This window comes from Triplophysa dalaica, chromosome 15 (assembly GCF_015846415.1).
Source record: "Triplophysa dalaica isolate WHDGS20190420 chromosome 15, ASM1584641v1, whole genome shotgun sequence".
NCBI lineage: Eukaryota > Metazoa > Chordata > Actinopteri > Cypriniformes > Nemacheilidae > Triplophysa > Triplophysa dalaica.
Genome location: NC_079556.1, coordinates 14,041,568 through 14,055,597, shown reverse-complemented (window position 1 = coordinate 14,055,597; position 14,030 = coordinate 14,041,568). Strand labels below are relative to the sequence as shown.

Sequence of the window (14,030 nt, the reverse complement as noted above, 5' to 3'; positions counted from 1 at the left end):
TTATAGCCTTTGCACTTCTCTACAGGCCATCTAATGTATTTTTATCACCAGTTTGATGTTCAATATTAATAGCCATTATATGTACTAATACATTCAGGAACTTAAGAAATATAAATTGAATCTTCAGAATTGTCATCAGCATATATCACTCTCAATAATCGGCTATAAGTATCAGCAGAGAAAATATATAATAACAAGATGCGCCACTGTCATTACAATGAATATAGAGGAATGCAACGCTCAATATGGCCGCTCTAGCAAAGAAAGCCCAGACTTCCAGTAGAACGAATAGTCACTTGATAAAGAATGAAGATTCTCTGGGGTGGAGCTTATGTGCAGCACTTGCCAGCCTTGGCATGCGCAGTAGCTGAAGCGACCTCAGAAAAGTTGATTTTTATAGCAATTTAAGTTTAGCAAACAAAAGTTACGGTACAGTACATAATGTTCCGTCCAGATTTTTGCCACAGATTTTAGAAATATCTGCCTTGCACCATTCAAAGAGATAGGACTTGCTATGATGTAAATAACTGCCCAGAGGCGTTGCAAACATGGTCGCAGAGTGGGACCACTTCTGAAAAATGGACTTTGGTATCGGTGCATCTCTAATTTTTACATTTCCTAATTAACTTTTATATAAACCCTTTAGACACATCTGCAGAGGCACATATTGCATGATGCACACGGATTCACATGATGTGCAAAACACATATTTTGACATTACGAGCCACAGCCAAACACACATTTTGGATCCCTGCACTCCAAGAAGAGATGATTTTGAAGAGAATACTATATTACTTTTTCGTCTGCAAAACACAAAAGAAGTCATTCCGAAGAATGTTGATAACCAAACAACATTGGACCCCACTGACTTTTCTCAAAATATCTTCTGTCGTGTTCCACAGAAGAAAGAGTCTTTAAAAAGTATTAGGTAAAATGAAGATGATGTTAATTTTGTGTAAACTATCCTCCGTAAACTATAAGGAGGAAAGGTTAGTGTCTGTGAGCAGCAAGCACCTGTATTTATTTTACATAATTGTTGCACCATTCAAATAACCTTTTTAAAATTACTCTTCAAAAAATGTCATTATGGGACACATTAGAGTATTCCTTTGGCCTTTCTATAATAATCTCTGCTTGTTTGTGCAGTCAAGTAGATATCTGAGAGAGCTTCATGAACTTAAAAATAAACAACACTTGAATTGATATTTCACTTGAATTGAAGAAATGGCTTGAGGGTGGAAAAGTCCCTGAGAGGGTCAGTGATGTTTAAATTAAAGCTCATATGTGTACACTGTGTCACATTAGACAATTTAACTTGCTGATGATGGCTAAATGAATAAATGCAGGTTGAGGCAACATACCCCAAACCGAGAATACTCTAGTAAGTGCTTTAGACAGCATCTGTGGCCTGCTGTTAATTTCCAGGGGCTCGTATGTCAAGAAAACATGCATTTAGTATGAAAAGCTTTCAGCTCATGATGTCAAGACTAGCAAAAGGTTTGCTGTAAATTCAGACAGGAAGCATTTTTGTCTCCGGTGTGAACAAATACATCATAAACGTGTCTCTGACAATGTTTAATTAACTATAAATGCAACCTTGTACAGAAGCAAATGACTTGTTTTTTCAGGCTCAAGGTTGCCGTGACATACTGAGCAGCATGATTACCCTTCGGTCTGCGTCCTGGTCGCAAACTAGAAGACGACGATGTGAAGCCTGATGCATTGTGGGAGTGACGGCTCAGTGGAGTTGAACAGGTGGCTCCTGGTTCTCGGCCCCTCCACTGGTTCAGTTCCTCATGCCCGTTCATTGTCTCTGCAATGGAGCGGTAGGCCTCTCTGCCTCTGGTCCCTCCACTGTCGTTCACTTAAAAAAAATGAGAAAGAAAGGTGAGTAAGTGCTGTGTGGTATGTGAATCAGTGGTTTGAGGGCTGCCGGTGCACTGGGCTCCAGTGATGCTGCAGGCAGCTGCATGAGAGAAAGTGTTAAGCAAAAGCACAAACGCATGTTAGTGAAAAGGGACCGCTCCAAAAAACACTCAGAGTTTAGACATGCTTGCATGTAATCTATGCCTTTAGCAGATGCTTTTAAAGAAAGTAGTTCAGAGGGCATTCAAGCAATGTTGCATTTGAAAAGACACTTCTAATAGAAAGTCAAGATTAAATACTGTATAAAATATTAAATGTTAAGTTCTCTCTACTTACAGAATCTGTCAATTCCAACAGAAAATGCTTACAATAGATCTTAGCCATCATATAAAATGAACTGGGTTTACAGGGCATTAGTGATTCAGATTGGAGGGAGCAGTGATTGGAAAAGAGCAGTGGTTCTATAAGTGGTTCTATCGCATGCTTACAAGCTTCATCCAGGCATTTTTAGATTTTATGCCAAGTCCAATAGACATTAGCTGCTGTTGTTTTTACACACTGAGGGATGTGTTATTTTCTTCGCTTATGTTACAGTTTTTGTCAATAGAATTAGCACTGAACTCAACATTCCTTCAAGCTTCACTTCTGTGGCTGACTTAAAACACCAGCTGGAATACACCGGTGCACCATGGCATACTTTTCATTAGAATCAAATCGAATTTTCTTATACAACCAATGAAACGTGACGAAACTGCCTGTACTAACATAATATTGGATCTCATGTGCCAGATTTGAAGTCCATGAGTGTTGCGGCTCAAAACACACGCACATTTACATTTTACACAGTAAAATAATGTTCTCAAGGCCAACAAGCCCATTATCAAGTGTACTGCAATGTTTTTAGCACCTTCAGTCAAAACTGAACTAATAGTCAGAGGGTTTCCTGTGGTCAAGTTAAACCAGTCTTGAAACCAAGCTCCACCAAGACAACAAAAAACTAAAGCTGCCGAACTTTATTTGCAAATAATGACTCCATTCTGTAAAACAAATAATTATGTAACCTCTTATGGTATGTTTTTAAAGGACATATAGGTAAATCCCTTACCCCAATATGCACTTAGCATTGCCTGACCAGACAACAATATAAAATACAGCATGTTATCCAGGTACAATATAGTGTCTTTGACCTACATGTACACCATCTACACATAGACGTCTCATTGGGACACCATGCAAAAACGCACGTTATATTGTGGAAAGAAAGAGGAAGATGCAAAAAAGGAGCTAAACATGAAAAGGGGAAACACACAGTGGACACATTTGCAGTTCATTGAATGCAGCTTCGAGTCTTACAAACAGCAAGTTCACAAGCAACGCATTACAAATAAAAAACTGTCAACTAGACAATTTTATTAAATGATTGCCTCCCTCGGACGTCCGACTTCAGTCTCTCTCTGGTATGCATGCACTTCATTTAATTACTATTGACAGGCGCATTAACTGCAACCATCACTTTTCTTCACCTCCAGCCTCATTCTGTGAAAGCAACAAAACACACGCACACACGCACGCACGCACACAACACAGCAAAATATATTTTTGTAAATCAGTTTTCTCTTGTTTTGCAGTGAAATACTCCAAACATATTTTAAATAAAAACACCCTCTTGTCAAATACCAAGAAAGATATTTGAAAGAATGTGCATGTCCAAAAACTGTTTGTCTCCATAGACTTCAATAGTATGGACACAAAATCAATTCAAGTCAATGGGGACCAACAGTCTTCTGTTACCAACATCTTCCTTGTGTGTTCTGCTTAAGAAAAGGTTTGAAATGACAAGGCGGCATTGTAAATAATGAGGGGGTTTTGTGGTAAATTATTTTATTATTAAATTATAATTAAAATTTTTTTATTATTAAATTATTTTATAATTTAAAAATTATTTTAAATTATAAATTATTCCTTCATAAATCGAATAGATCGATTCATAAATTGAAAAGATCTATAGTGTATTTTTCTGCTCAGAAAATGTTTGGATATGAAAACAAGATAATCTTGATTAAGAAAATATTTTTCTGCAGTGCACACATACAGAGACATACATTTGTCATAGCAAGGGGAAGCCGGCTGCATTTCGCTCCTGTATTTGACGCTTACTTACTGCAAGGTTGAATTTAGAGTCCCACTGGCAGGTCCCAGAGCATTTATTCAGAGTTCAATCTGTGGAAGGTGTGTTTGTGTGTGTGGATCTGTGCTTTGATTGAGTACTGTGAACCTGGAACATTAATCTATGATGGTTCAATATTTGGTTTGTGTCTAATCTAAGAAATTTCAAGTATAGCTCATGACATTAAAAACATAAATTTAATATAATAAGTAATGGTATATGGATAAAGTAAAGAGGGGGGAGTATCTGTTGTTATGGCGAGCGTGATGATTGGAAACTGATGGAGATGTTAGAAATGGCCGATATGCGAAAAGGGCTCGTGAGGGGGGTGTGGGATGATGTTGTCAGAGGAGGACCAGAAGCGTAAGTGTCTGGTAATGGATCGCCGTGAGGGAGGAGTCCCCTGAACTCGCATCTTCTCTTGACTCTTGCTCCTGAGAAAGCAGAAACGCTTCGTTCCTGGAGGGGCTGGAGTGTGGGTTAATGTACGGACAGATACACGGAGAGGGAGAGAGAGACAGGGATCAGTGGAAGAGAAGAAATGATTCAGCGATGAAATAATGGTTACATTTATGATTCATGAAGAATGAAGCCCCAAGCTTTCCTGTGAAGATTAAAAATAAAATATAGAACGAAACTCTGAAAAGAATTATTACTTTGAAAGCTGAGAAAATACAGATTGAAATTGGACATTTACAGCAACATTAGTTTACTAAGTGAAGGTCAATAGTGGAGTCCTTCTAGTTGGCACAGAGATGGCACCCCCTAGTTGACAATTGTGTGAATGTGGCCTTCGGTTAAATGTGTGTGGAAGTGCAAACAAAAACCTCAGAACAAGGCAAATCCTCGAAGTGTGTAGAAATTATACCACAAACCTTAACCAGATTTTAGCACTTTCTTAACACTCACTTCATGTTTCTATGTTACTACTTGTAAGTGAGAAGCTGATTTTAGCCCTGTTACAGCAGAACTCACCTCGTCCGTTTTGTGCAGGTGAGAGTGTGGGAGATCGAGCATGATTCTCTTCTGTGGAGTTACTGTTCATTGACTCCACGCTGAGGCGTGTCTGTCTGGGGGGAAGTGGTGGAGGGAGTGAGGCACTCTCAGGAAAGTCACATGTAGGGATCTCCGGGAGAGGGATATCCGGGGCGCTCCTTATCCTTTCCCGAGGGCCAACGACCTTCTCACGAGAATTTTCTTTCTTAGGTTTGATCAGTTTTGCTATTGCTTTAGCTCCTGCCCATTGCCGGCTCCTGTATGATAAATAAGGATGGACATAAATGTTAAAATAGCCCACTGTAACCAGACAAAATAAATTAAATCATAAGCCTACAAAAAAAAGTGACTCTGTCTGATAACAATTTGACAAATAAGTCAAATATCTTTCCTGTAGCTCAGTGGTAAGAGCATTGCGTTAACAACGCAAGGTTGTTGGTTCGATCCCAGGGGATTGCAAATACCTATGTAAAATGTATAGGATAAAGCAATATAAGTTGCTTTGGATAAAAGCGTCTGCCAAATGCCTAAATGTAAATGTAAGTCTATAATGCTTACTGTCCAAACATTTTAATGTAAAAAATCTGCATACCGTTTTTCTCTACACTCAAGTACACCTCCTTAAAGAAAAAAAATTATTCTGACACCTGTCCATCTCATTTCAGGTTTACATTTTATGTCATCTTTCAATTTCGAAATTGATTACAAGCTTATAGTAATTTCTTTACTAAGTATTTACTAAGTAAGTAGCCTATTACCAATGTACATGCCATGAGAATGTTTTTCACACCACACAATCCTTATTAGCATTATAACCAGAACATTTCAATAACAAACTCAACTTCTTTTGTTAAAGTCCCACGTATTCTATTTTTTCTACATTTTCTTTTGAAAAATCTTTCTATACGCATGTAAAGCTGGATTGTACCAATGCAAAAAAAGAACAACAGAAATACAATTTTACTGATGATTCAATATTTAATTAAATTGAGTTTTGATTGTGGTATTTAACTCACTTTTTAGGAGTTGGGTCATAAAACTTGTACTGGTCCATGATTTTCTCCTCCAGCTTCTCTTTCTGTCGTCGTAAAGAGTTCAGTTTATCACTGCACGGGAAAACAATACAAATTAAAAGTTTAGCATAAAGAAATCATGAGTGGACCATTTACTTCATCATAAGGGACACAAGACAAATTGTTTTGTTCTGTTACACACATGTATTGTTTCTGTTCTTCATGGTAGAGTTCTTTGCTCTCCATTGTTCTCTCCAGCAGAGTCTGGTTTTGCTGGCTAAGCATCTGGATCTGACTGAGAAGATGATGGTTTTCCTCTTCCAAGTTTCCTTTCAGACGGGTTAGGAGCTAAATTGAGAAAAAAAGAGAGCAAGCTGGTAACTACAATATATATACCCTAACCTATAAAATAAAAGTAAAGCATGTGAGTTTTTGGTTTTGCATGTACTTAATACATAGGGTTGTTTATATGAAATAGGACACCGTAACAATGCAGAAACAATGAGGCCATTAAATCTTGCATAAGACACCAGCAAAAGCACAAGGTCACTCTCACCTCACAGTGGTTGTCTAGTTTGGTCATAGAGATGTCCAGTCCCTGATGTTGCTCCTTCAGCTGGTCAAAACGTGCCTGCCCACGGTTTAGTTCCAGCTGAGATTCATTTAGAGATGTCTTCAGCTCTTTGGTCTGCAATTGTAGACTGTCGTACTCCTGCCTCAGCTCCACGTGTGTATGCGTCAACCTGGAGAAATGTAAATTAGTCTTATTGCATGTGTACCCTCTTAACAAAATTTAGCTTTACATTTCATATAAATATTAACTAGATACAATAAAAGAAATTATGCAAAGTAATAAGAAAATATTTTATATCTAAATAAGTTTTAATAACTTTTTAACTTATTTAAATACATTTTCAATTACTTTTACTTTAAGTATTATATTTCTAAACATCAATGCAATCAAAACATATCAGGTTAGTTTACATACATTTTTTGACACGCAAACAGCTTATGTCAAACTGATGTGTGCTCGAAATGTCAAACGTTTTGTAAGTCAATTAAAATCTTTGAGATTTTTGGAGCTTTGATGTGCCGACCTTGTATACCTTTTTCAAACCGACATCTTGCATTAAAAAAAACCTGATAGCTCAATTTATGAATAATTTTTCTGAGCTCACTATTGTGAATCAGGATAAAGAAAACATTTATGTGTACTTTTTCAGTAACTGATTCTTGTACATTTTTACTGTACTTTGATACTGTGTGTGTTTTATGCTTAGGTCATTTGTTTCCAAGATTAACACCACTAAGGTTTTAAGTACATATTTTCATTTCCAGTCTGACGGTGCATGTGAATGTGCATCTGTAAACACAAGCAAGAGCTCTTTGATGTTCCTATGAGTTGCACGTTTCCTACTGTAGAAGCACCACTAGCCGACCCAAACCATCAGAGGGCAGCACATACTCAACAGAAATATTTCACCCCAGCCTGCTGGATGGTTAAGTGAGTGTGTCTCGAAGTTTTCCTAACCTGCTTATCTCTTCTCTCAAACTGTGGTTTTCCCCCAGCATAAGAGCGTTCTTGTGAATTTCCTCTCCCAAACTCTCCCTCTCTCTTTGCAGAGAAGCCTCAAGTGCCTCCATAGCGTCTTTCTGCTTCAGGAGAACCATATACCTGCACACAAAACATAAACTTTCAAACTACTTCTTTGACACACTTTCAGATCTCGCTGCTGTCCTTATGAAACCATATATCTCCACATTTTGTGATTGTTTTACCATAATATTAAATATAATATCATTCCTATTAACACTTTGTCACTGGGTTTTGCAAATACATTGCAAATGTGATAGGACATTTTGATCAATCTGTTCTTTCAGTTAAGGAAACGTTGTGAATGTATTTTCAAAATATTTTCTCAAGGAAAAAAAAACTATAGAAAACATGGTCTGTTATATGACATGACCCAGGACTGTAAGACAGTACACTTTTAAGAAGAGACTGCCTGTTATTTCCTCACGGTTCTGTACTCAGAACAGCACTATATTTAATTTGCCATGACAAAGGTCCATTGGGGTTTCATAAAGCACCAGTGGACTATCGAGGAGCAGAAGGAAGTTTGTGTTATTGGTAGAAGAATCCCAATATCAAAATAAATAATAATTTTTAAATGATACATTTTAATACATAAAAATTTACCTTAACTGTACATAATACATTTTAAAACATGACCCATAGAAATAAAATTACATGAAACATTTTGCAAGTACACTACTATATTACTATATACAATGTCTTATAAATATATTTATTTAAAGATTAGCATTACTTAAAATTACAAGGGTTATTAAATAATTTGTATCAGAGGAAGGCATCTAACAAAGAGGTTTGGAATCATTCATAGTAAAGATTAACACACAGAAAAACGCTCCGTGTTGTAAATGGATGATAGGTAGTCAAATAAATTAAGTAATTTGGAAATGGAGTGTGACATGTGGAGTGTTGGACATAGATGATGATGCCGGTGGACATAACAGCTGATTGAGCCCCTTGACAGCCATCTGCTGAACCCCTCAGCTGAGGCCCCAAGAGACACACTACTGCATTATTCATGAGATCACAATAGGGCGAGATGAAAGACATGCAAGGAGACTACTGAACCCACTAACACAACTGTGTTTTTCCTGTTGCTAACAAAAGAGACAACTTTCCACATTGCACCATGGAAAATTTTGTGGTAAGGACTAGCGCAGGGCTGTGTGTGTCTGCATTAATTTGCACGCTCAATAATGTCTAATGTGTGTAGATAAAAATAAGAGCAGCAGCAAAAAAAACATTTCCATTGTGACCCACCTCTAAAACCACTCCTATTCCCAGTGGTGTCGTTTCACTGCCATTAACAGCAATGAAATTCAAAATTTTGAAACTGACAGATCAAACCTTAAATGGTTCATTATCTTAAATAAATCATATTGTAGCTTGTACAGAACCATTTTGGCACCAACTCTACCAGTTGGGTGGGTCCCTATATCTTTGAGTGTCTGTTACTGTCAGTGGTCTTAGACACAAGGATCATAGTGGCGTCTCCGTTCAGACCAGACCCAACTCATTGAGCTGACTGTGTGCCTGAGGAGGGTGTAACAATACAGCTTAAAAAGAAAACGAGATCCAGAAGCTGTCACATCTAGGTGTCAATACATCAAGAATGGTCACATGCTCTTAAAATCATGTGGTGAAAAAGATACACATGTTGTACACCCATCATAATCTAACTTAGTGATTAGACTATGTACATTATATACATTTACTTTATAAAGAATATGTGTAGCAACTAGATTTGTCAATATGTACTGTATACAACCACAGCATAGAACACTGTATCCCACATGCAATGCTCTGGACTGGACCTTTGATTTCTACTGTGACTGTATTTAGAGGAATTACCCCGTATCTACATATAATTATGACCCCTTTAATTCTTTGTGACTATTTAAATTATCTTTAAATTAAGGAAGAATTTTGTAGAAAAGGGACAAACTTGTTCTCAAGTGTACGATGTTCTTGCTCCAGAGATCTCTGGTTGCTCTTCAAGGCCGTGTGTTGGGAGATGAGCTGCTCATATTCTGTCGCCTGTCTCTCGTGCACACGGAGCAGGCGCTCGTGGTCCTGCGTGACGCGGTCTCTGGCCACACACACTTCTTCCCGCTGTTTCTGAAAAGACTCGGCCTCAGATTCTAGAGTCTGTAGCTGGGCCTGTAGAGCTCCATATTGAGCCATTAAAGATGAGCTTTGGGAGCTTAGTGTTGAGTTTTCCACCTAGACACATGCAGAAAGATTAACAACAGAGAAAATACATACAAATATAAATGAAAATCTTGAACGCACCAAGTTACTCTAGATACAAATGTCTGCCAAATGCATTAATGAAAATATTTTACACATTTAAAGGGACAGTTCACCTAAATATGAAAAACACTCCGATGAACACAGAGAAAGATATTTAGGAGAATGTCAGTAAACAAACAGATGACTGCCCTAAGTGACTAAGTAGGGAAAATAAATACAATGGGGGGTGAGATTTGTTTGGTAACTGACATTCTTCCAAATATCTTTGTTTTCATCAGATCAAATAAATGTATACAGGTTTGAAACAACCTGAGGGTGAGTAAATGATTACAGAGTTTTCATTTAGGTTAACTGTCCCTTTAAATGTGTAGAAAAAGCTAACTGCCTCTCTAGCTGTAAGGGTCAGAGGTGAACAATAGCTCAACATTTTGTGCTCATTCTCAAAAGCCTACAGTGTGTTTTATCACACCTGTCATGCCTCTGGACTTTAAGGTCATAAAACTGCTGTCTTCTGTCACCAAGACGCTTGTGCCACCAACAAAATTCAGCACAAGGAATTCTCACCTGCTCTTTCTTGTTATATTTGCTGACCATGGAAAACCGGAGTCATGTTAACCTTTTACATTTGTCTGACAACGTTATATATAAAGGGCAAAGGGAATACTGCTAGCTAAGTATCCTGAAACCCTTGATGACGAAATTGACGTGTGACAATTTTCAATTAAATATTTACAATTGTTTAAAGTCAATGTCTTGAATTCTTTGCCTATTATACTTTTGTTTGTATTATATTAGATTTTGTTTTAATATATATTATTATTTATTATCTTTAGTAATACACAGTTAATAGTTGTTTGAATTTAAGTATAAATTCCAATAAGTAATTCCAAGAACTGTTTTTTTAAATAAATGTAAATAATGTATGTAACGTTAATAAATAACGTTGTCACTTAATAATATATTGTTTATTTTTCTAATCCCAGGGGATTGCACATACTTAGAAACAAATGTATAGGATAATGCAATGTAAGTCGCATTGGATAAAAGCGCCTGCGAAATGCATAAATGTAAATGGCAATTCAGTGACGAGAAATTGTGTCATTTTTGTTTTATTTAAGTTTCCTAGTACTGATTTTCACATTCTGTGAATATTTGGCCGGAAAAAAACAAATACTACCAATTCTATACAGCTATTCACATAGACTCAAATTTACCAAATAATTATTATGCTTTTTAACAGCACCAAAATGTAAATGATCTTAAAAAATTGGGTCACTTCGAGTCAGTAGTACTTGTCATCAGTACAAGTGAAATTGGATGCACTGACACAATGAAAGTCATTTGCAAACTGACATTAAACACCACAGGAAGAATCCAAAAGGGCCATTGTTACTGCTAGCATCCTGAAATCTATTTTTTCTATGTAGTGTGCATAAGTTAAAAACACATTTCCACCTTTTTAATTTTTGCCTTCTTTCCCTCTGTGATTCAAATGGCAGAATAAGAGTTTATAAAGTTTTTGTTCACAAAGACATTTCTTTGTTACTGTCAATAATTTAGCAATTCGCTTGGCTTATGTGTTTAGCTTTTGCAGCAAATAGGCCTTAACACACACTATGTGAAATGTAAAATTGTTTGAATGAGTGAGATGCAAAGTATTTCTTCAAGCTCTACCTGTAGTTTAGCGGTTTCTTTATGAAGACACGTATTTTGCTCTTGTAGAGATGCTGCCTGTTTCTGGAGAGCTAGTGTTTGTGCATTGAGCTGTGCATTCTGGGAATTCAACTGGTTTAGTTGCTCCTTCAGAAGATGCTTCTCTGTCTGCAGTGTTGCATTCTGCGGGCAGAGTTTTGACACGTACATCACAACACTCATATTTAACACTATAGTTCTGCATAATAAGGGCCGGGTCAATATAAAAGTTCCTACATTCTTCTCAACATCAATAAATCTGTCTTTCAGTTTGAGCAGCTCAGCAGTGGCCTCCCTCTGCTCAGTCTCACACTTCTCTTTGTTTGAGCCCGATCTGGTCTGCCCCAAAGTCTGTTGGGAGATCTCGGAGTGAGCAGACTCTTCTTCTTGCCTTTGTCTGAGGGCCTCCAGTCTCTTCTTTACCTACAAAGAAATAGAAACAGAATCAATGTGATGTGACAAAAGTAACAGATGATATGGTTTTTACACTTCAGGTCAAAGCTGTTTGCATTTAACTAGAACCCTTGAAACATGAAATAGCTCTGGATATGAGATACATAAAGAAATTATAAATGTGCTTTCAAATATTGACAAGACACCCCATCCGACAGGAACTTGTACAATGAGAAAGGTGTTTGCATACTGTAGTGAGCTCAGTGCGGAGCTGCTGGTTCAAGCTGCTGCTCTCCTCCAGACGAGAATCCAGGCTCTGGATCTTCTCCTCTCTCAGCTCCAGAGTCTTCTTCAGTGCTGACTCAATCTTTGTCTCTAGAATCTTGTATTTACTGAAAGTTGAGAAAGTCAAATTTCATTTAATCTGTAGGTGTCGAAGAGTTGACCGATCAGAAACTGGAAGTTGGTGAAGTTGTGACTTGCTGGCCAAAAATATAGATAACCAAACTTGTTTTATGCAAGATGATTCTTATCTATGGAATTAAATATCACCCCTAATAGAAACCCAAACACTCAACAAACACTCACCTCCCCCCCACCCACACACACAAATCAAACACTCGGTCTTGGTGGAATTACTAAACACAGTGGAATGTGAGTGGTAGTAGCATTTTTTATTTTTTTAGAAATGAAGTGATTAGGGCCAGCTAGTGCTTTGTTCTGATAGCTGGTGTGGAACGTTCCTGTTTTCATTAGGCTTATAATGAGATTAAATGTGGGCTTCCACTAATCAAACTGGATCACATACAATAAGAGTCAGGACTGTAATTCACTCAAAGAATCAGTCGTCGCTATATGATAGAAATCAAACACAGCACTAAACACAGCAAAGCCCTTCAATGCGACAAGACTGTAGAGAGCTCAGATCATTGCATCACACTAAAGTGAATCTATGAAAATGAGCTGTAAAATTATAAACATATCAAATACCTTAGAAATACTTATGAAATGAAGAAGACAGAAGAAAACATGCTTAAATTTGTTTTAAACAGTTTCAAACTTAAGCAGCACATTTACATATTATCATTAAACTCACCTGTTATAACTTTACAAGAGGGTAGCGTCCATTAAACAAATTTAGAGTTTTATGCAATTTTAAAATCAGCGATAAACTCAAAACCTGAGAAAGGATATGACTAGATTTATTTTTAAAAGGGATCATAAAATGAGCTTTATTTAATTTAATTTTGTTCTCTGAGGTGTAGTTGTAATATCACTAAAGCTTTTGGCTACGAAATCAAGTTATTTAATGTCTTTTTCCAGCACGTTTTAAAAGGGATAGTTCACCCAAAAAATTTAACTCTGTCATGTCCTCAGCCTCAAGTTGCTTCAAAGCTGTATAAATGCTACAGTTGTACGGTACACTAAAAAATTTACTTGTAAATGAGGCTCGTGGCTACGCTACTGTATGGCCCCTTCAGATTTTTGATTGCTTAAAATAAAAAATGAGTTCATCATCCAATCACTGCTTCCTGCATTTTCAAAGTTATTGGTTTAATTATGTCACGTGTTGTGCGTAGCATCTCGACTTTTGAGGCAAGAGTTTAATTTGTAGGCTACACTGCGACGCACAATATTCTGTTTCTCTTTTTTATAAATTATGAAAAGATGATCATGAAGCAATTGAGTAGACTGCTAAAGATAACTATAGATAACTATTACACTCCATTTAACTTCTTGTAGTGTTCTTGTATACTTTTCTCAACAGAAACTTTTTCTCACCCTCGAACATTCCGCCTTGTAATGTAAAAGGTAATACAATGGTTTGACTTGTAGCCGCCGAGCTACTGCGGTTCTTAATCCTGGTCCTCATGACTCCCCTCTGCATATTTTGTATGCGTCTCTTCAATTCGCCCATAAAAGCCCTGCGAAGTGGACATAAAGGGCATTGAAGATTATTTAAACGTAACTACTAACGTTACGCAAATCTCATGATTGCGGTTAAATAACCCTTTAAACTTTCGTAATAAGTTTTGTCCATGTATGAAGACGCTGC

The 14,030-nt window shown here is 37.1% G+C and overlaps 1 protein-coding gene across 1 annotated transcript in view; it reads right to left on the bottom strand.

Annotated features, from left to right (window-relative positions):
• ccdc88c (coiled-coil domain containing 88C) overlaps positions 1-14,030 on the bottom strand; it is a 61,082-nt gene that overhangs the window by 4,144 nt on the left and 42,908 nt on the right. Inside the window, exons 17-26 of the mRNA XM_056767208.1 lie at positions 12,225-12,366; positions 11,819-12,004; positions 11,564-11,725; positions 9,582-9,859; positions 7,574-7,717; positions 6,599-6,785; positions 6,245-6,390; positions 6,046-6,135; positions 5,009-5,286; positions 1,667-1,864 (exon numbers count right to left, since the gene is read on the bottom strand). Of these exons, the coding sequence (XP_056623186.1) occupies positions 1,667-1,864; positions 5,009-5,286; positions 6,046-6,135; positions 6,245-6,390; positions 6,599-6,785; positions 7,574-7,717; positions 9,582-9,859; positions 11,564-11,725; positions 11,819-12,004; positions 12,225-12,366 (1,811 nt within the window). The remainder of the gene's footprint in view (positions 1-1,666; positions 1,865-5,008; positions 5,287-6,045; positions 6,136-6,244; positions 6,391-6,598; positions 6,786-7,573; positions 7,718-9,581; positions 9,860-11,563; positions 11,726-11,818; positions 12,005-12,224; positions 12,367-14,030) is intronic.